Source organism: Canis lupus, chromosome 32, assembly GCF_048164855.1.
Source record: "Canis lupus baileyi chromosome 32, mCanLup2.hap1, whole genome shotgun sequence".
NCBI classification, from domain to species: domain Eukaryota; kingdom Metazoa; phylum Chordata; class Mammalia; order Carnivora; family Canidae; genus Canis; species Canis lupus.
In genome coordinates, this window is record NC_132869.1 from 18,747,229 (window position 1) to 18,770,599 (window position 23,371).

The 23,371-nt window shown below is 39.2% G+C and overlaps 2 protein-coding genes across 8 annotated transcripts in view; one reads left to right on the top strand and one right to left on the bottom strand.

Moving 5' to 3' along the window:
* The window catches only part of COPS2 (COP9 signalosome subunit 2), a 33,137-nt gene extending 24,041 nt beyond the window's left edge, over positions 1-9,096 (bottom strand). For 2 of the 3 annotated variants that reach the window (XM_072808460.1, XM_072808459.1), the window contains exon 1: positions 8,938-9,096. In XM_072808460.1, coding sequence (XP_072664561.1) covers positions 8,938-8,991 — 54 coding nt within the window. In that variant the 5' untranslated portion in view covers positions 8,992-9,096. Of the gene's footprint in view, positions 1-776; positions 851-8,937 lie in introns of all 3 variants that reach the window. The other variant, XM_072808461.1, reaches the window with a different exon arrangement.
* Positions 9,097-9,209: 113 nt separating this feature from the next.
* GALK2 (galactokinase 2) overlaps positions 9,210-23,371 on the top strand; it is a 136,946-nt gene continuing 122,784 nt past the window's right edge. For 2 of the 5 annotated variants that reach the window (XM_072808456.1, XM_072808458.1), the window contains exon 1: positions 15,555-15,777. In XM_072808456.1, coding sequence (XP_072664557.1) covers positions 15,725-15,777 — 53 coding nt within the window. In that variant the 5' untranslated portion in view covers positions 15,555-15,724. Of the gene's footprint in view, positions 9,443-15,554; positions 15,778-23,371 lie in introns of those variants that run through there. The other 3 variants (XM_072808455.1, XM_072808457.1, XM_072808453.1) reach the window with 3 other exon arrangements.

Consider the following 23,371-nt stretch of genomic DNA (forward strand, 5'->3'; position numbering starts at 1 on the left):
ATAGAAGATGTCAGGTGATGTTATAGATGTAAAATAAAAAGGACCCACCACATGGGCATAGGATAAAGGGAAATAAAGTTATCTCTAATGACTGAGGTACCTGGGTAGCTCAGCTGGTTGAGTGACTGGCTTATGTTTTTGGCTCTGGTCACAAGCCCCAAATTGGCTCCTCACTCAACGTGGAGTCTGCTTGAGATTTTTCTCCTCTTTCCCTCTGTCCCTCCCTGCACTTGTGAGCTTTCTCTTTCTCTTAAATAAATAAATCTTAAAAAAAAAATGTTATCTCTAATAACTTGGTTACACACAGTGTTAGAACAGAGACTATACAAAAATATTAAATATTGTTTTTTTTAATATTAAATATTGTTATCTGAATAACATCAGATGAGAAGGGTATAACTAAAATTTGTAAAAGTTTAAAGAAAATGCTTTTAAAAAGAGAAACTGCTATTTCAATCAATATATTAAGACTGCTTTAAACAAAATTAAGCAATATATGAAAAGCAGTTAAACACTGTTAAAGAGATTAAAAAATTAAAACCCACTGAAGTACTTATTTAATAACTCACGCCTTAACATCTCCCCAAAGCAATCTGTGATCCATGCACACCACCCAAACCTACTCTTCCTTCCCCCAAATGTGCCACACAATTCAAAATCTCTGCTTTGGCATAAACTCTGCTAGGAATTCTAAACTAACAACCCTCTTAACACATGTCCCACTTTTCTCCTATGATGTCCTAACACTCCTGGAAAATGTATTCATCAAGGCTTACCTTGTGGTTCTTTCCTCCAGTTCTACTTAGCAAAAGAAATTTTCTCCTTAGTCATGCTTCTACATGACAGGCATCTGTAACATGGAGCCTTGTTCAGTATTTTGTTTGTTTCCACCTCCCCTCATCTCACTACTGAGTTTCTCAGAAAGCAGGAACTTTCTCTTCCTTATTTTGGCATCCCCAGAGTCTGGTATAACACAAAATGCTGAACAAATGTTTGCTTAATTGAAATGAAAAGTGGATGAATGTTTCAAAATAACACACAAGAATACAACAAACAGCCAGGGGCAATTGTGACTCTATGTTGGAATCCACCTACTGCTAATCAGGATCAGTTTCATTGTTTCTACTCATTCCTGTGTCCCTTGTTAACATAGGTTTTTGAAATGTGCTCTAGGAACACAAGACTCATCATTAACAATGCTTCCCAAGCTCTGACCATATCTGGACAGCTGTACTAGATGTCTAGGACAGAGGCAAAAGGGCAAGGTCTCATTATCCTCAAGGACTAGATATAATACAAGTCCTAGGTGGTTGTTTGTGGTTCAGCCATTCATAAAGTTGTCCTGAGTTTTTAAAATTTCACTTAAGTTAATGGTCCTAATTCATCTATGGTGTAAATCAGAACGTTCTTTTATTTGTCTTAAACTTTCAGCCTTCAAATTAAATTTTCCAAAGAGGGAAATCATAAATGTCATGAGACTTGGGCTATATTTTTTATTCTTCCACTAATTTGTCCTGTAAATTTAAGTAAGTCACTCAGACATGATGCTTAGTTTCTCTCTTATCAAATGTGGCGGGTGAATCCTAGGAACTTTCTAATTCCCCCTGAAGTCCATATGTTCATTTTGAGATATAATACATAAGCACAAATTCATGGTGCTGGATAGTCACAGTTTACAGATTTCAGTTAGGGATAAAAGCCCTAAATTTACCTTATCCTTAGCATGTAAGAGCTTTTTCCTGTTACCTATCATTTTAGTTATTCTTGTTTGAACCTATCTAATCTTATTATACAGAGTATACCTACGAGGTAATGCAACAGAACTTTTTGGAAATGCATCAAAACTTATATTCCAGGGGCACCTGGGTGGCTCAGTGGTTGAGCATTTGCCTTTGGCTCAGGTTGTGATCCTGGGGTACTGGGATAGAGTCCCACATCAGGCTCCCCGGAGGGGAGCTTGCTTTCTCTCTTTGCCTGTGTCTCTACCTATGTCTCTCATCAATCAATCAATCTTAAAAAAAAAACCTTATATCCAAAACCAATGTCTATCTTTGAAGTAGTAATTTCAAGAGGTAGTAAAATTATTCCAATCATTATACTGATATGGATTATTAGGTAATGTTTCTGAAACTCTGAAGAAAAACTTCACTAGATGTTTTTAACCTAAAAGAGTATCATCGGCTTGATGGCCCAACTTATTTATCAAACCTGACTCAAAATAGGTTTTGACATCTACAAAAGACAAACTCTATCACTGAAGTTTAAAAACAAAACAAAACTACACATTGTTTATAACAGCAAAAGAAAAGAGGCCAAATGCTTATCAAGGGAGAACTGGTTATATAAAGTATAGCACATCCATACAATCAATAGAGCTGTAAAAAGAAATGTGCGCTTTTTGCATACTTACATGGAATAATCCTTAAGGCACATTAAAAAAAAAGTGTAGAACAGTATGTATAATAGGCTATATCCTGGTTTAAAAACAAAGAGGAGATAAAAACATGTATTTGATTATGTATGGGAGGAATGGGAACTGGACAAATGGGGAATAAGAATGGAAAGGAAAAATTTTATATTTTGAACTATGTGCATGTATTACCTATTTTAAAAAGCTACATGCTTCAGGTTCTTTGAAGATAATTTGTTAAGAACTCTAAAAAACTGTGAGCTATGACAAAATCATTGTTTGGGCTCTTATGATCAAAGTAAGATTTTTGTTCATCATTTGTACCCTAGAATCTGCCCCCTTTCACCTCAGCAATAAAATACAGATTCACTGTGAAAAGTTTGCAAGAAATACACAAATTTTAGTTTTCCTGACACTTTTCAGATCTTCCATTTTTTTCTGTATTTTCCCACTCAACCTAATTTTATTCCCATCCAATATTTATAGTGCACTGCACAGCATTGGTGATCACCCCTTCCTCTCCCAGGTGAGAGGGATTACAATGCCCTACCCACAGAGGAGGGCAAGCAATCTATCTCCCTCTCTGCAGTTGTTCACAGAAGGCTACACGGATCTCTGAGTCAATAAAAGTCCTTTCTAGGGCTTTGCTGTTAGCCCTAGCAAGGAACATCCTTTTGCCTTTGGGGTTATAATACTAGAAAGATGTTGCATTACATCTTGTGGTATAATGTGAAGGCAATTATGCCAATACAGCAAGGAAAGCAGGCCAGGATGAGAGAGACAGTAAAAGACCCACCACCATCATCTGAACCATGAATCCAGCCACACTTCTACTTCCTGGTGATGTGTACTAATACATGCTCTTTTGACTTTAAGCTAGTTTGAAAATATTCCTCTTATGCCCAAGAGTCTTGGCCAATACAATTTACTCTTTTTTTTTTTTTTTTTTAATTTATGATAGTTAGAGAGAGAGAGAGAGAGAGAGAGAGAGAGAGACAGGCAGAGGGAGAAGCAGGCTCCATGCACCGGGAGCCCAACATGGGATTCGATCCCGGGTCTCCAGGATCGTGCCCTGGGCCAAAGGCAGGCGCCAAACCGCTGCGCCACCCAGGGATCCCGGCCAATACAATTTACCAAAGTTTTTCATATCACTAAGTATTGTTTAGAGCATGGTCTGAAATGCCAAAATAATATTCCATCACATGGATACCCCATAATTTATTTATTATTAGTATTAATAGTACTAGTATTCTCCTACTATGGATAGTTTGGAGTTGTTTCCAATTATTTATGATTAAACATACTAAGTTTCTTTTAGAAACCTCAGCTGTACAATCAAATTTCTTCTTCATGAAGAGTATATGTAGAATTCCAAATGTGTGTGCAGCATAAAAAACACCGGCCCAGACCATCAACAATATACTTTGAAAATCTATACTTAAAGGTCCCCCACAGTTTGTGAAATTGTAAGTTCCTGGGACAACAGTCCCAGAGAGTCCCAGAACTTCCAAGCTCCTTATATGCACAATGAATGACAAGTGACAGCCCTTGTACTAAATAAACAAATTCCTAAGGCTATTCTTTTGCACTTGTTCTATATCACCACTTCTTTTTCAAAGAATATATATTCTATCTGTAGTAATTCAAAAGCACCTTTTAAAAATTTAACTATTATTTTTTAATTCGTTACACTATGTCTTAAGGTTCTTTATAACACAAGAAAGTAAAGTTCAAGCCATCATTTGCTGATCTTGTTAAAATGGTGACAAATAAGAGATTCTGTAAGATAAACTACAGCTACAACTCACCTCTCCCCCACCTCAAAAAAGTAGATGAAAGAGAAGCATTTAGAGCACTAAAAATGCAATATATTAAGGCCAAAAACAAACAAACAAAACAAAAACCCACCCAAACCCCAAAAGAAGCATTTAGAGCACTAAAAATGCAATACATTAAGGCCAAAAACAAACAAACAAAACAAAAACCCACCCAAACCCCAATACTAGTAAACACTCATTCACTAGTAACAACTATGAGCTTGACTAGGAGAATATGAAGCTCACAGTTTGGTAATATTTATCTTTTTATTTTATTCTATTTTATTTTTAAAAAATATTATATTTATTTATTCATTCATGAGAGACACAGAAAGAGGGCAGCAGACATAGGCAGAGGGAGAAAAAGGCTTCCTGCAGGGAGCCCTATGGGGGATTCGACCCCAGGATCTTGATCTGAGCCAAAGGCACTCAACCACTGTGCCACCCAGGCATCCCTTGGCAATATATTTAACCCAGTGGAATTATTCTACCTTTTTGACAATTTTTTTTCCTTGAAAAACACTTAAATTCAAATATACAATTCCCTACCTATCACAGGATTAACTAAAGAGTAATTTTTTTAGATTTTATTTATTTATTTATTTATTTATTTATTTATTGAGAGAGAGAGAGAGAGAGAGAGAAAGAGAAAGAGAAAGAGAAAGAGAATGAGAATGAGAATGAGAATGAGAATGAGAATGAGAATGAGAATGAGAATGAGAATGGCTGGGACACAGGCAGAGGGAGAAGCAGGCTCCATGCAGGGAACCTGACATGGGACTCGATCTCGGATCTCCAGGATCACACCACAGGCTGTAGGCGGCGCTAAACCGCTGCGCCACCGGGGCTGCCCTAAAGAGTAATTTTTGATATGAAATCAGTCTGTCTTAAGTCCTTTCTAAAAAGACTATTAGAAGTACTAAGCAACTTTAAGCTAGTGGCCGGACTGTGGAATTACAATACAGTTAACGTATCAATAGCCTTATTAATTTAATGAATGGCAGTATCGTTATTACTTAGATCATCAGACCAGCAAATAATCAAGACATTTACCAGTACCATCTCCTACTTCTCCATTCACTGCTACATAAATTCCCATGCTTACAAAATGCCTGCTTCTGGGGGCACCTGGGCAGCCGACTCTTCATTTTTGGCTCAAGTTGTGAGTTCAAGCCCCAATGTGCGGCTCCATGCTAGGCCTGGAGTCCACTTAAAAAAAAAAAAAAAAAGCCCGCTCTTGCCTCTAATAAAGAAATAAAATAGGTCTCAGAAATAAGAGCTCAAGCAAATTAAATTTTTTTCATGTTTGTTTCTTTTCTTTTCTTTTTCTTTTTTTAAAAGATTTTTATTTCTTTATTCATGAGAGACACACAGACAGAGAGAGGCAGAGACACAGGCAGAGGGAGAAGCCGGCTCCATGCAGGGAGCCCGACGTGGGACTCGATCCCCGGTCTCCAGGATCACACCACTGGCTGCAGGCGGCGCTAAACTGCGCCACCGAGGCTGCCCATGTCTGATTCTTTTTTTTTTTTTTTTTTTTTTTATGATAGTCACAGAGAGAGAGAGAGAGAGAGAGAGAGAGAGAGAGAGAGAGGGGCAGAGACACAGGCAGAGGGAGAAGCAGGCTCCATGCACCGGGAGCCTGATGTGGGATTCGATCCCGGGTCTCCAGGATCGCGCCCTGGGCCAAAGGCAGGCGCCAAACCGCTGCGCCACCCAGGGATCCCTGATTCTTTTTTAAAGTAAGCTAGTTCTGTTTTCTTCTAGATCTTGGGCACAAACCATTAATTATTTTCCTATATAAAAACAGTATAGTTTTAGAAACAGGTTTTTACTTTTTCTGGTGGTATACTACCTACCTATTTCCATAAGATTGCAGAAGCACAAAAAGTGATTTAGAGCATTAAAATTTATCAACAGACAACCTATAAAAGACATGCTGAATATATCTGTGGTCAGAAATACCCATGGCTTTAATTAACATTTTAACTAAGAGGAAATGATGGCAAATTTTCCAATAAACAATACTTTTTTTTTTTTTTTTTTTTTAATAAAAAAGAAATTACCTGGGGCCTCTGGGTGGCTGCTTTCAGCTCAGGTCATAATATCAGGGTCCTGGCACAGAGTCCAAGCCCTCTGCCCCAGCATCATATCCCCTCCCCACTCAACCACAGTGGGCTCCCTCTCAGTGGGGAGTCTGCTTCTCCCTCTTCCTCTGCTTGCACCTTCTTGCTAGTACTCTCTCTCTCTCTCAAAGAAAGTCTTAAAAAGAAGGAAAGGAAAAAATATTTCCCTAAAACAGCAAGTCAATTTTTTTTGACTCTTTAAGCCCAAGAAACGATGTCCCAAGCAAATATCCATGTAAAAACTCCCAACTTCTTTTTTTTTTTTTAATTTTTATTTATTTATGATAGTCACACAGAGAGAGAGAGAGAGAGAGGCAGAGACATAGGCAGAGGGAGAAGCAGGCTCCATGCACTGGGAGCCCGACGTGGGATTCGATCCCAGGTCTCCAGGATCGTGCCCTGGGCCAAAGGCAGGCGCCAAACCGCTGCGCCACCCAGGGATCCCAAACTCCCAACTTCTTTTATCAACATGTAAGCATGAAATGGCAACCTGCCCTGTTAATCATTTTTTTTTTAAATTTCATTTTTAAGTAATCTCTATACCCAATGTGGGGCTTGAACTTACAACCATAAGATCAAGAGTCCCATGCTCTACAGTTTGAGCCAGCCAGGTGCCCCCTCCTTAATCCAATTTTTTTAAAAACATACAGTGGTTTAAGGAAATTAACAAAACAAACAATAAACTGCTAAATACATTTCACCATCAAAGGATTTTAACTCATAGTAAACAGAGCATAAAAGTTTTCACTACTTGGTATCTGATTGGGAATCCAGAGTGGTATCTCCATAGGACAGAGATGGGGAAGAACAAAAACCTATTTAACAGAGTATGGGGGGGGGGGGGGGTAGGTATTTAATTATGTAATAGTGTAAAATCTTACTTTTTTTGGTTAAGAGAAAAAAGTCAAAACAACCATACATTCAACTTTATATTATACACGTAGTGAAGGCTCCAAAAGGCTGAAAAAACCCAGCCAAAGTAAACTATGTTTAATTAAAATCCTTACAGAAATTGAGTACTTTATGCGAAAACAAAATTCTCCTTGCCATTTCTACCTTACATTCGCAATGATGATCTTCAAGTTTATCAGCGCTAATAAGTCACGTACTCAATAAACTATTGCTTAGGAAAGATAAGCAGAAACGTTTAAAAGCAAAAATAAAAAATACAGACATATTTAAAAGAAGCCCTTCCACAGTCATAAAAATACCTGTAATATAAATAAACATGCAATCAATAAAAACCCACAAGTAACACATTCTTCACGCACTGCCTACAACTGGCTTGATCTGCACAAACTAAAACGTAAAGCAGAAACCGTTAACTATTAGCCAAATTAAAATTCGACATTCAACTTTTAAAGAATTACTGAAACCTCGACTATGATTTTCAGGTAAGAGCAAGCCTTTCCCGCTACCTTCCACAAATGTGCCTTCGTTTAAAATAGATTAATTGTAAATGACTACACCAAGAAGTTTTACACGAATTCAGACGAAACTATTAATGTTTAAGAATATTTGGCACTTGAAATATAAGACGAGCCCGATACCCTTAAGGATCCACTTCATAACTTGACGGTAATGCAGCATCACTGTAATATACAAGAAACATACACAAAACGCCCCCAGAATAAAAAACAAAGTTGATGCTAATTCTTGGCCCGGATAATTATCCTTAGCTGGCACACAGTTATTGTTTCTCAAAAGCAATCTGAAATGGTAGTAAATTTTTTTTTTAAAATCTTGTAAATCTGTTTAAGTTAAGCCCTTTAAAATCTTTACAAATCACCATTCAGCTACATAATAAATTCGTTCATTTTTATACTGTTGATATTTTTTAACACTGAATACTGGGAAATCTCTTAAAAAAAAAAAAATCCACTGGGCCAATTCCTTTATCCCTCCCCCTACGTGTACCAAAACAAACAAGCAAAACCTCCTCCCCAGCTTTTCTCAAAACAAGTAGTCTTACTTTTTTTTTTTTTTTTGGAAACAGCTATCCTTGCTCTGAATGCTCTGCTGCACCTTTACCTTAAACCAAAACGGACCCTGGACAAGACTTATTATTAGGCTGTTTCCAGGAAACCCACGAGCGGCGTTTCGCGGTCGGGCCTAGGAGGAAGAAGGCCGTCCCCCCCAGTTCTCAGACCCTTCTCTCAGGATTTCGCACTCGCTCAGTTCCAGGGTGGAGGAGAGGGGCCCGGAAAGCGGGGCCCGAAAGGGCAGTCAGGGCCTAGACCGCTTCCCGATCCCGCAGGCGGCTGCGCCCTGGGGAGGAGGAGAAGGCACCGAAAACCGGACGCCGGAGGCCAGGGGTGTCCATGTGAAACCAGGAGGCGCTCGGAATCGGAGCGCGACGCTCGGGACCCCTCTCGCTGCCTCCTTTACCCTCCCCTCCCCCATGCTGGAGGAGCAGGGCCCGGGCCCGGTGCGGGAAGGGGGAGGAGGTAAACCCGTCCTGTCACTGCACCGGGAGAGACTGAAGAAGCACATGTTCTACGGGTAGAGGCCGCGGTCGCCCCTGCCCCAGCCCCTAAAGCCAGACACCACCCTTAACCCCAGAGTTCCGTCCCCACCGCCTCACCAGGTCGTAGTCCTCCTCATCATCGCACATGAAATCATCCTCCATGTCAGACATCTTGGCCGGGAGGGGGGGAGAGGGAGGAGAAATTGGAGACAACCTCCTCCCACAATCCTCCACGGCTCGGAGGCGTCACTCCCAGCGGCTCCTCGCCTTCCCGTCGCTCGCGGAGCGCCTGAGTGTTCCCGCCCGGAACAAACGCGCTGCGCGTCGAGAGGATTCGCTACGACGCCAAAAGGGAGTGCACTGCCCCGTCTTCCTGCGAGACGGTTGGTGCCTTGGCAACGAAGCCTAGCAACGGGGGAATCGTCTAGTGCTGAGGATCTCTGCTGAAGGGCCTTGGAAACCTTGCGCTCACACTGAGCAGTTTCCAGCCTCCTGGGCAAGGGAACAGTCTCTTCCCTTGCCTGGGACTCTGGAACCATCTCATTCTGGTGAAAATAAGAGGCACCGTAGAATCAGAAGCCTTTCGCGGAGAAAAGGCTGACATGCCCGTCCTATTTGACAGGTAGTAGTACTTCTGCCTTGATTATCTATGTGCATTTCGCCCACACATTGGGGTGGGTGTTGCTGTGATGTCTGGAGACCTTTTCAGCAGCACGGTTTACACAGAATGTTTGTTATATTTGTAGTCGGCGAAACGGTGCTGTAGCTGTCCCAAACCAGCTAAGCATCAATTAATTGAGGCGCCTAAAATCTCATTCAGTTTTTCAACGATTTACAAACTGACCTTTACTGCCCTTAACCTAAATTAATGATAACAGGTAACGATTTTTTTTTAATATGCATTGTTGCACAAAATCATTAGCAGAATTCAAAATGAATGAAATACGCGGGGCAACTGCGTTTTAAACGGCATTTCCCATATAAACTTCCCGTTCTGTCCACTTGAATCAACAAATTTTATATAGTTAGAGCACAGATAAAATCTCGGATTATTTTTGCACCTATTTATGTAACAGCATGGGACAATGTATGCAATATGTTCTCGGCAGTGATTACTTTAGTGGTTGCATAATAATGCCTCCATTGAATAATGCCTCCAATGCACCATGATTTACATAAGCATGCCATTATTGTTATACAGTTAGAATATTGCAAAAGCAGTATGATGTCAAACAATTTTGCAGCGAAAATCCTTGCCACTTTATTTTTTTCTTAGGAAAAAGTCCAAGGGGAGGAATTACAGGTTTGATTTTTTAGTAATCAATTGAATTGCCATCTTTTTGGTTATAGTCCTTCAAAGTTATGTTTGAAGACTGCCTACCTATAAACAAAGTTTTTCCCTAATAGTCCTTTCCTGCCAACTTTTTATTTTGAGAATTTCCGACATACAGGAAAGTTGAAATAGTCCAGTGAATGTGTGTATACCCACAATCAACTTTGTGTTTGTGTGTGTATTCCCTGAATCAATTGAAAGTAGAATGCAGATATTGTGATGCATCACTCTTAGATGCAGCTATGTGTACTTTCTAAAAACAAGGACATTATCTTATGTTTTCAGATCATTATTGCATCAGGAAATTAATAATACCCTGATATATAATATCAACTTCATATTCAAAATTCCCCTATAAGATGGGGCGCCTGGGTGGCTTAGGACATGACCCCAGGGTCCTGAGGTCAAGCTCGTAATTGGGCTCCCTGCTCAGAGGGGAACCTGCTTCTCCCTCTCCCAGCTCTCCCTGCTTGTGCTTTCTCTCTCTCTCTCTTTGTGTCAAATAAATAAAGTCTTTTAGAAATTCCCCTATAAGGATTTTAGAGCCAGAAGAGACTTTATGATACTATCTTAGGGTCCAAGGCTTTCCAAGCATTAGATTATAAACTTCCCACATCCCACATCAGAGATTCTGATTCAGTAGGTCTCGGGTAAAGCTCAGGAATATATACTTATAAACCTCAAGATCTCCCTATAACTGGGGTGACTACACATCCCGGTTTGCCTGGGACAGCCCTGATTTAGTACTGTTGTCCCAGAATAATAATTATCAGTATCCATTACTCTCAGAAGTTTGGACAATAAATCACATGGTTACTTCACCTGAAATCCGTAATTCTTCAAAAGACAAAATAGTATTCCAAGATGGTTAAGAGGTTTATTTGCTCAGAGTAATTGGAACCACATAGTTTTGCATTTTAGGCAGTATAGCAATTATCTAGTAATCATGTGCATAGTAATCACATGAATAAAACTGCATGTTGATTTTCACCAAATTTATTGATACAATTTTCTTTTTAATATAATTCTTTATTCCTACAAGGGGAAAAGAATTATTCAAGTAAACTAGTGACTAGGTGCCCTAGAAAAACAGCTAAATGTTGGGCATAATATTTTTAATAATTTCCAAATCTAATCAACCCAGTCTGGAAATTTGCTAAAACAGGCTAAAAGGTCTTCACAGTGTTTAGCACACTGCTTGAGTATACAAGTGGTAATAAATGTTTGTTGAATAAATAAACATGTTAATTTTTCTGTGCAAAGAATGCCCTTATAGCTATCTCTATGCTTCAGAATCTTTTCTGTCCTTAAAAATCCATTTAAATGTCACCTTACTCACACAACCTATCCTGAATACTTTGTGCAATTATGATATTCTCTTTTTCTTGACATCAATTTTATTCAATGGTAAATAACAATGCATTTTTTTATTTTAACAGGAAGCATTGATGTGATGTGGTGCCCTTGTAGAAAGTGGATCCTATGTTTTAAAAGTATATATAAAAAACTTTATTGAGGTATAATTTATCAGCTTTATTGACGTACGCTTAAAGTGTACAATTTGATGAATTCTGACATATGTATACACTTGTAAAACCATTACCACAACCAAGGTAATGAGCATATTTATCACTGCAGAAGCTTCCTCATTACCTCTTGGTGATCCTTCTTTTTCAAACCCCTTCACTTTTCCTAGGCAACCACCAATCTACTTTTTGTCATATAGATTATTTTTTGTTTTCTGGAAGTTTATATAAATGAATTCTCTTTTGCCTGACTTCTTTTGGTCAATATAATTACTTTGAGATTCATCCATGTTGCTTCAATTTTAGTTCAACTGATGGTTTCTTTTTATTGCTGAATGTTCTATTGTATGGATATCTCATAAGATATGTATTCACTTGTTGATGGATATTTGAGTTTTTTCAGTATTTGGCTACTACAAATAGAGCAGTTAGGAACGTATCTGTACAAGTTTTTGTGTGGACGTATGTTTAGATGGATATTTGAGTTTTTTCAGTATTTGGCTACTACAAATAGAGCAGTTAGGAACGTATCTGTACAAGTTTTTGTGTGGACGTATGTTTAATTTCTCTTGAGTAATGTGGTGGACAGAGGTGGTCTCCTTATTAACTATGCTCTTGGATAATCCTTACCCCCTTGAATGTGGGTGGGATCCCTGACTTGTTTCTTTTTTGTTTGTTCTGTTCAGTTTTAGTGGGGTGTAATTGACAAATAAATGTGACTTGCTTTTAGCCAATAGGAAAGACACAGTAAAGGTGATAAATGTGATTATGTGAACATAATTATATTGCATAAGATTGTAAACTCATTTTACTGGGAGTGAATCTATCTCCCTTGCTGCTTCAGGAAAGCAAGTGGCCATGTTATGAAGGATATGTGGCAATGAGCTGAGGGTCACATCTGGCCATTAGCCAGCAAGAAACTGTGGCCTTCACTCTGACAATCCATAAGGAACTGAATACTGCTAGCAGGTGATCTTAGGAATGAATCCTTCCCCAGTTGAACTTCAGATAAGACTTTGTGAGACCCTAAAATAGAGACTCAGCTAAGCCATACCCTGACTCCTGAACCACAGAAAGTGTGAGGTAGTCAATATGCATTGTTTTATATTGCTATGTTTGTGGTAATTGTTATGTAGTAATAGAATGAATAAATAAATAAATACTTAGCAAAATAAATACTTAGCAAAGGAATGGTTTTAATATTTTAATCCAGAAGTTTTTCTATGGTTTAACTCTTACATTTAAGAGTTTAATTTCAAGTTGAATTTTTGTATATTGTATGAGATAAATATAGAGGTTTATTTTTTTTCTGCGTGTGGATATCAAATTGTTCTAACTTTATCTGTTGAAAAGATCCCTTCTGTGTTGAATTGTCTTGGCACCTTTGTCAAAAATAATGGACATTTAATTCCTAACATAATCTGACCCTTTAAAAGTATGTTTTTGATAGCTTTGCTACTCTGTATTATGATTATTTTATATTCTTTATTAAGCTGAAAGTTCCTGAGGACACAGCTATCTTATTTACTTCTGAATCCCTTGAAACTAAGCATGTGCTTTGCCTATAGAAAATGCTCAATAAAAATGTGATGTGTTTAAACTCTAGCATTCATGATCCCTCACTTCTCTGGGTTGAGACATATGGTTACTCCAAATAGGCTCCTGATTTGACATCGCTTCAGATTGATCATCTTAATTTTTTTTTTTTTACTACATTTATTTAGAGAGGCTGACTACCATAGGTTAGAAGGCAAAAGAGGAGGATTCCTTTTGTATTAGTTAAGATCTGGACAGGAAACTCATGGTATACTCAGGGGGAATAAATAAAAATTTAATGACAAGACTGAGGTGCCTGGCTGGCTCAGTGGGTAGAGCATGAGATTCTTAATCTCAGGGTTGAGGGTTCAAACCACACATTAGGTATAGAGCTTACTTAAAAATATATCAACTGGATTTTTTTTTTTCAACTGGATTTAATGAAACTTAAGATGGACTTCCAACAGCAGCTGTGGTTATAGAGAAACACAGCTACTGCCCTAACTGTGTAGCAAAAGTGGAGGGGATGGTGATAAATACCTCAACTTTGGCTATACCTAAATTATATACTTCACTCAGGGAAGGAATTTTCTCTTTCAAAGGCAAATTGATGACTATGTATTGTTGGAGCATATTCCTTGATCTTACCAAACAACTTAAGTGGCTAGTGAAAATGTTATTTCCCCCTACATTTAATACCCACTCCTTCCTGAGAGGAGTTCTGATAAATACAGTTGGCATGATCTCATTACATTCCCACCGTATAGACTAATGACCTTTCCTAGTTAGTGTTCCTTTTAAGCTGCCTCAATCTTTTCTGATTAAATAAAATGATGTATGTAAACACATAGTGCTTACAAAGTGCTTAATAAGTGTATCATCTTTAACTCAACCAACTTCTCATATTGATCCTTCAGAATGCTCTATACTGCAGTTACATCTTTTATCTCTAAAACTGCCATAGGAGGAATGTGCCAAAAAAAAAAAAAAAAAAAGATGATTGGGCATGCTGGGAGTTTTAATTTCTTTTTTTTTCTTTTTGAAAGATTTATTTATTTATTTATTCATGAGAGACAGAGAGAGGTAGGTAGAGGCAGAGACACAGGCAGAGGGAGAAGCAGGCTCCATGCAGGGAGCCCGATATGGGACTCGGTTCTGGGACCCCAGGATCATGCCCTGGGCCAAAGGCAGGCAGTCAATCACTGAGTCACCCAGGCGTCCCCGGAGTTTTCATTTCTTACACTGACATTGATTTTGTAAAAATGCAATGTTGCACACTTTTAGCAATATTATTGTTGTTTGCCATTTTGGTATCTCTAATGTCCATTTGTTCTTATTCCCACCCTAAATGGTGACCATACATCCCTAGGTCTATGAAATGAACTACCTACTTTTCAGAACGATATACGGGTGTGGAGGCAAAGCAGGGAGCAGACAAAATTCTATTGTCATTACAAATTTGTCTTTGTTCGTTTCCTTTACTGAAATCTAGAAGTTCTTTATGTTCTGCATTAACCCTCCCATGATTCCTCTGTGAACTAAAGCAGCACTGACGGTGCTCAGTTGACAACTCAAGTTTCACTAGCAATCAACAGTGTGACCTTTGGAAGTCACTTCACCTTTCATTTGTTCATTCAGTTCTTCTTACCTGTTAAGAACCTATCTGCCAGGTGCTGCCTGAATACACAGTTCCTACCCTCCACTTGCTTACTTTGCAGCGGTAGTGATGGTGGAGGTGGTGAGGCCACCATAGGAAAGAAAAGAAATATGCAGAACTTATGAGAACGGTGAAGGAAAGGATAGGATGGAAATGCTGTGCCTTTTGAGTAGGGTATCTAGGATTTCTCTAGGTAGCTGTAAAATGAAAGGGTTGAACTGGATGCAAAGAGTTCTTGGCTGTTTGAAAGACATGTATTTTCTTCTTTTCACTATTCATTGTGTTCTAGGAAGGCCCACCAATGCCTCCATTCTGGAAGTAAGCAAATACATTTAGATCAAATGCTGCGTCAATTTTATACTGCCTGATTATTAAATAATCCACGCAAAAGACGTAACTAAACAATTCCGCGTAATTTGGGGGTGTAGCTGCTGGTCACGAAAGAAAAAAAAAAGGCACCCTAACTTTAAAAAAAGGAAAGGAAACAGCCACCTGAGGCGCCAGGTTATAATCGTGTCCTCAGACCTACTGCCCCAGGGCAAGAAAATGAACTCTGAGCGCGTCGGCGGGCGCTAGCGCAGGGGCCCGGCGGGTCCGGCCCGGGTCCCCGAGCTCCGAGCTCCGCGCTCCGCGCTCCGAGCGGCCCGGGGAGGAGGAGCCGTGGGCGGGGCCGGCGGGAAGCGGCGCCCTCGGCCGAGCGCCAGGATTTCCGCGGGGCGAGGGCGAGGGCGAGGGCCAGGGCGAGGGCCGAGGCCGCCCGGAAGCCGAGGCTCCCGCCGCAGACGTCTCGTGATTACCTGGGAGCGCTGCCTCGCCGTGGTCCCTGCGGAGGGAAGGAGGATCTAGCGCGATATGGCTGCGGAGGGCCCTGCCACGCGTCGAGTCCAAGTGGCAGAACATCCCAGGTGGGGGAGAGGAGACGCTGCGCTGGGGGGCCGGCGGGGTAGGCCAGGCGGAGAGCTCCGGCGCCCCTGGCTCCTCCCTCGCCCGCGCGGGCTTTGCTCCCCGGCGTGCACCGAAGGCCAAGGCCGGGGAGCCTCGAAGGCGGCGCGCCCGGGCTTGCAAGGAAGGCCGCGCCGCGAACCCTTTACACCCCGATCCCTCAGGGGTTGGCTGTTTTTCTTGGTTCGTGCAGAGAGATCCTTGCGGAGGGTGGTGGTACTCCCTTTCTGCCGGGCCTTAGCAGAAGTGCCCAAGTTGACTTTGAACCTCTTCTGTCTCTGTCTTGCCTGCCAGTTGGGACTGGTTTTTAAAGTCCCCTTTCTAAAATAGTCATCGAAAACAAACACCAAACCCACACAAAACCCCCTTGGTCTCTACATCCTTTTAAGCGAATCACAAAATCTGTGCACTGTCACTTAGGGAATTCATGGGCTGCCAGTGCCTAGCCACCGAGGTACTGTAGCTTAGGGATACCTGGTGGAGGAGCTTTTCGCTTGAGGGCATCTTGCGGATACTTTGTAGACCTACCTGGTTCTGGCCTAGGAGGGAAACCTCCTAGAATGAAGTCTCTAGCCTGCTACTTTTTAGCCTCGCAGCTTTTCTAAGGTCGACTTGTCTCCCCCTTTGCTGTTTGTGATTTTTACTTTTTTCCCTGTTAATTTTTTTTCCTCTAGGGTTAAGCCCTCAAACTCTCCCTACTTCCTGGTTTTTCATGGTCACGTGACAGTTGATGATATTATAACTTACTAAAACTTGCAAATACTTTTTCACCTCTAAGAAAGCAAACAATGTTTAGTTACCCAGAAGAAACAATTTTTGGCATGGAGACCAGCAGGGCTTTAGACTACTTGTGTATGTCTTTGGATATTCCCTGGAGGTCCTTGGGAGGTACTAATTGGACTTACACACTTGAATAAATTAGGACACATTCTGAAAGATATGCTTCAAATAAAATTCATGAGGAATTCCCTATATGAAAATAATCTGGACCCTTGTAGTTTAGTTTTATTTTTCACATACAACATATCTGTGTATTAATTTCTTCTGTGTTCCCATTCGTTAGGATTTAATCATAATACTATTTCTATAATTACCTGTGGGGGAAGGGAAATGGTGGTAATATGTACGAAAAGTGAAGAGTTGTTTACTAGGTTTCCTTAAAGCTGTTTCTTGCCTTTATGACTTTCACAGTATTCATTCACGCAACAGATATTTATTGTTAATATTTATTCTGTGCTAGCTGCAGAAGAGATCAGAATAGTGGTCAGATAATTGTGTTGTGCCACTTTCTTGTTTTTCACTTCTGCATGAAATACAGTGATAAGTTTCAAGCAATGTTTCAGCCACTTATTCATTTTAACAGGGATGAGTTCAGTTAAATCTAGATAGTGTATCTCTAAGCCCACCTAACTGGTCATATGTTGAAATATGCTGAAGGGGAAAAAAATGCACAAGGGCCCCATGGTCAGACTACCTTCTTTGGAATTCCTACTAGTTCTTTAGAATGCCTCTTCAACTTCACGTGATCATCCGAGTAAAGGTTCTAGTCCATCACATTAAACATTTCAGTAAACTTAATTTCTTTTTTATTCTTTTTATATAAATGTCAAATAGAAATAGAAACTCTAATTTTATTTTTCTGCATTTCAATCTTGCATGCACCCTGTACTGTAAGACTTCTTCAAATTCCACTCTTTTAGCTTTCTTTGCATTCTTAGGAGTGGTGTATGTCTTCTCTTTGGAATGAACTTTTAAATAGTTGGATTGTTATTATTTTTTTATAACAGCTTTATTGATACACAATTCACATACCATACAGTTCACTTGTTTAAAGTTTACAATTAAATGGTTTTTAGTATATTCACAGGATTGTACAGCCATTGCTATAATTGAAGCTAGAACATTTTCATCATCCCCCAAAGAACTCTGTATCCCCTAAACTATCACCAGGCCCCCCATCCCACCCTCTCCTACCCTGCCCTAAGCAACCACTAATGTACTTTCTGTCTCTATAGATTTGCTTATTCTGGACATTTCAAATAAAAGGTATCATATAATATGTGGTTTTGTGACTGGCTTCTTTACTTAATGTAATGTTATTAAGGTTCATTTATGTTGTAATATGTTATCAGTATGTCAATCCTTTTTATGCTTGAATAATGTTCCCTAGTGTGATATATCGCGTTTTGTTTACCTGTTACTGGTTGATGGGCATTTGGGTTGTTTCCATCTTTTGGCTCTGTGAATAATGATGCTACATGAATGCATTCTTAATATGGAAGATTTGGATTCTTTAGAAATACATTCATTAAAGCTTGAAAATCCCACAGTTCCTTTCCTCACTATAGTCTCTGATTGCTATCCTATGCTGCCAATTCTTACTCCCGTCTTAGAAGTTATCCATTTGGTTTACATTCTTGCAATATCATTTTATCTTTATAGTATCACTGTGTCTTTATATCATTATTACCATTTTTTATAAATATGGTATCATTATATTCATACATGTGAAATTTATTTTTCTTTTATTTTTTTCACCTAACAATATTTCCCATAGATCCTGGCATATCATTCCATAAAGATTTATATCATTGTTTTTCTTTTTCTTTAAGATTCTTTATTAGTTTATTCATGAGAGACAGAGAGAGAGAGGCAGAGACACAGGCAGACGGAGAAGCTTGCTCCACACTGGGAGCCCGACATGGGACTCAATCCTGGGTCTCCAGGATCACGCCCTGGGCTGAAGGCGGCGCGAAACCGCTGAGCCACCCGGGCTGCCCTGTATCATTGTTTTTTAGGGCTGAGAGTATTTCATAGTATGAATACCATTATTTATTTAACCTCTAAACTACCGTGTACATTTAAGTTTCCAATTTTTCACTCATATAAACAATGCTCCAGTAACCATCTTTGTACATGTATCTTTGAGTATTTTTGATGATATTTCTTTAAACTTATTCATGGAAATGGAATCAAAGGTAATAAATATTTGAAATTTTGATAATTACTGCCAAATAGCCCTGCAAAAAAAAAGATGCTATTTGATTATCTATTTCTTGAGTTTTTAGAAAATCTTTATGTATGTATGCATTTTTTGCTATGAACAGATGTAGTTTTGGATATAAACCATTTGTTGTTTTGCATATATTATATATTGTTCCCAGTCTAGCACTTTCCCTTTAACTTGATGATATCCTTTGTTGTGTAGACATTTTATACTTTATGCATTATAGTACCCTTGTATATGATATCACCCTTTCCTTATTCTGATTTCAGTGGGGAAGCTTCTAATATTTTGTCATCAAATAAGATGTTTACTATTTCTGATAAATAGCCTTTATTAAATTTAGGACATTTCTTTCTTTTCTAGGATATCCATGGCTTTTTTTTTAACTTTTAAATTTTATTTTAAAAAATTAGTCATAGTTATTGAATATTTTTTTGTGGCATATTTTGAGAGGACCATGGAATTATATAGAGTTTTCGCCTTTTATTCTGTTGTAATAGTGCATTTAATTAATAGATTTCCTCCTACTATCTTTAGATTCCCAGAATAAACTCTGTTTGGTCACAAATATTAAATGATGTGTGTTCGATTAAAATTACCAACATTTTACTTAGGTTTTCTCTGTTTTCACAAGTGATAGTAGCCTATATTTTGCTTTTGGGGGCTATTGTTTTAGCATCCGGGTTTTTCTGGCCTCTCAAAAGGAGATGGAAAGTGATATAGGAAAGATGTTAGGATTGGAAGCTGATGGCCAAGAAAATTCTTGAGATGTCTTTGGTGCAAAAAGATGGTTTTGTTAAAGCACAGGGACAAGACCTGTGGGCAGAAAGAGCTGCACTGGGATTGTGAGGGGTGGCAATTATATACCTTCAAGCTGAGAGGGGGTTAGGGATAGTGTAAGCCTGGAAGAAATTTTGAAAGCAAGGTTTCCAGGATCTTGAGGGGGCTAGCTATTGTTAGGTCATTTATTCTGTCCAATAAAACCTTAGTCATGAGATCCTTCAGATGTATATTGGTGGGTCATAAGCTTGGGGGATGATTGCTAACAAATATCTTGGGGGGAGGTTTAGAGGTAAAGGAAATTTCCAAGGAAATTTTGTATGTGAAATAGACTTACAGGATTTTGGGGCGGGGGGGCAGTGGTCGGGCTAAGATTGCCTTTTGCCCTTAGCAAAGTGTCAGCATGTAGGCAGCTGAGTTCCTAGAAGAATGTCACTTTGCCTGTTTCAAAGACTTGCTGATGGACTGTAAGGAGTAAGGAAATTTAATTTTTCTTTTGCCTTTGTTTCCCACTTCAGAAAGGCTTTCCATAGCTTGTACTGTTAGAACCATTTATAAAAACAAAGGATCATCTTTCTTTTAAGGTCTGGTAGAACTAACTCCTAACATTTTCTGGGCTTTGTTAAGGAGATTATTTCTGACTTACTTTTTCTGTGTCTCTTCTGGCAATTTTTAGAAATTTATATTTTCTTAGAAAAATCACCCCTTTTTCTGTATTAAAAATTTTAAAAATCTTTCTTGAATCTATAGTCTCTTACTTCTCATATTGATTTGAGAATCAATATGAGACTCAAAATTTTTTCTATATTATTGTTTTTATCAAAGAACCAGTTTTTAATTATTTGGACCATGTCTGCTATTTTCCCCCTAGTTCAGTAAATTCTGCTTTTATGTATATATATATATATATTTTTTTTTTTTTTTTTAAGATTTTATTTATTTATTCATGAAAAACACAGAAAGGCAGAGACACAGGCAGAGAGAGAAGCAGGCTCCATGCAGGGAGCCTGATGTGGGCCTGGGTGGAAGGAAGGTGCTCAACCACTGAGCCATCCAGATGTCCCCACTTTTCATTCATTCCTTCTGATTTCTCTATTGCTATCTTCTTGTGCTATATGCATACTTTATTTATATTCATTATTTCTTGTTTTCCTATACTGAAGTTTTTTCTAAGTATCATTATGGTTGCATCTTGTAAGTTTTGATATATAAATCCCTGGTTATATTCTTTTTTTTTTTAATTTTTATTTATTTATGATAGTCACACAGAGACAGAGAGAGAGAGAGAGAGGCAGAGACACAGGCAGAGGGAGAAGCAGGCTCCATGCACTAGGAGCCCGATGTGGGATTCGATCCCAGGTCTCTAGGATCGCGCCCTGGGCCGAAGGCAGGCGCTAAACCGCTGCGCCACCCAGGGATCCCCCCTGGTTATATTCTAAATAATTGTAACCTTGGCCTTAATATCTACTTTCTCTCAGCTTTATCTTTTTTTTTTAGATTTTATTCACCCATTTGACAGAGAGAGCACAAGCAGGGGGAGTGGGAGAAGCAGACTCCCCACTGAGCAGGGAGCCCAAAGTGGGGCTTGATCCCAGGACCCTGGGATCATGGCCTGAGCCGAGGCAGACACTTCACCGACTGAGCCACCCCGGCACCCCTACATTTGAATTTCTGATCAGGAGGAATTTATTGTGAAGGTTTCCCCTCCCTCAGTGACAGTCATCTATGCTTTGAAATGCCCTTTTTAACATTCATCATATTTTCAAAATAACAATTAAAATCATAACTAATAATTTTAGCATGCTTATAAAACCCTCAAAACAGGGGTGCCTGGGTGGCTCAGTCAGTTAAGTGTTGACTCCTGATTCTGGCTCAGATCATGATCTCAGGGTCTTGAGATCAAGGCCTGTGTGGGGCTCTGCACTCAGCAAGAGACTCCTTGGAATTCTCTCCTCCCTCTGACACTTCCCCCCTCCCTCCCTCCCTCTCAAATAAATAAATGCTTTTTAAAAAAAGATTTATTTATTTGAGAGAAAGTGTGTATGAGAGAGAGAGAGAGAGAGAGAGAGAGAGAGGGAGAGAGAACTAACAGGGGCAGAGGGAGAAGCAGACTTCTTGCTGAGGCGGAAGCCTGATGTGGGCCTTGATCCCAGGACCCTGTGCAACCAACTCAGTTGCCCAGGTGCCCTCAAATAAATAAATAAATCTTGAAAAAAAAATCCTCAAAACAAAACTTTGCAGTGAGTTCTGTTATTATCCTCAATTTGTAGTTGTGGAAAGTAAGATATTGAACTCACATAAATCACCATTATAAGAGAGGACTTTTTCTCTCCCTCTTAGATTTAGTAGCTTGGGTCCTCAAGGTCACACTGCCAAAGGTAGATTAACAGGAGAAAAAGTTTATTTCACATGCACTAGGGGGCTTCACAGAAAAGCAGTAAAATCCTCAGAAGTGGTTGGATCTAGGAATTTATATTATTTTAACAAGATGATAGATTGCGAGAAGTGAGTAGGCAAAGGAACGCTGTTTGGGCTTCTAGGGGTGGTAAGTAGTGGGGGTCTATATGGGGAGAACTAATGGAAGGTCAGGGTTATTTTAGTAAGTTTTGTTTATGTAGACTCCAGTGGGTGAAATCTCTAGTGATGAGTCATCTCTTGGTGTGGGAGAGGGGAGGAGAGACACTTTCACAAAGGGAAGGGGAAATGTATGTCCTGCTTTTAAGCAGACAGAGGGAGGGTAGAGAGCGCTTCCTGTGTCTGCTATTTCTTGTGGCCTTCTGCTCAAGATAATCCTATGTCAAATGGCATACTTTGGAGTGGCATTATTCTGATCCCTTTCACCATAAAAATACATATTAACCAATTATTCATAGTAGTAAAAATTAATATTTTCTGTAATGTGTGACTAGGTATCCTGATATTGAAGAGGAAACCAAAGCACAGACAGGGTGGGAGACTTGCCTAAGGTCACAATGGCAAACTAAAGATACATACTTTGTCTCCTGAAATTTTAATTCCTTCATCTCTGCGGTTAGCTATATGATCACCCTGGTGTTTTCTGAGAATCAATCCTTATACTAAAATCCACTTCAATTACTGTAATCATAATTTTTTTCTCAAGTTCTGTTACTAAAACTTCCATTTTATATATATAGACATATATATATATATACACACACATATATATGTGATATATCTTAAGTCAAAAGCATTCAGAGCACTAGATTCAGCAATTTGTATGGTGATCTTTTGGCTAGTTCTGCCTTTAACAGTATAATCTTTGTAGGAGCTATTATTTTCATATTGAAAATACTCATTGTACTTTTCAGGAGGGGGCATACTTTAAATGACCATCTTTTAAGAAATGGAGTCTTGCTGGTGACGCCCAGAGCTTTGAAATCCAGCTACTTCCCCAATTACAGCCATACTGCTTCATTATTAGAGGATTAGGTATGAAGTTTAGAAAAACATTGTACACTTCAGTTCTTTCTATTCTTAGAGAGAAATACTTTTCTTGTTTCCTTTTATAGCCTCCATGCATTTGAATTTCAAAGGGAGGAATGTTGAATGGTAAGCCTCCAGCACTGAGCAGTTATAATAAAGCGAGGACAGAGTGCCTTCCTGAGGTAGTCTGGGAAAACGGCACATTTGAGAACCCAAAATCATTTCATTAAAGCACATTTTAGGAGATGAATTTATTTTAACTTTGCTGTTAGCACTTCACTTTGTTTGTGTTTGCAGTGCTTATAAAAGCAAATTAATAAGGATTC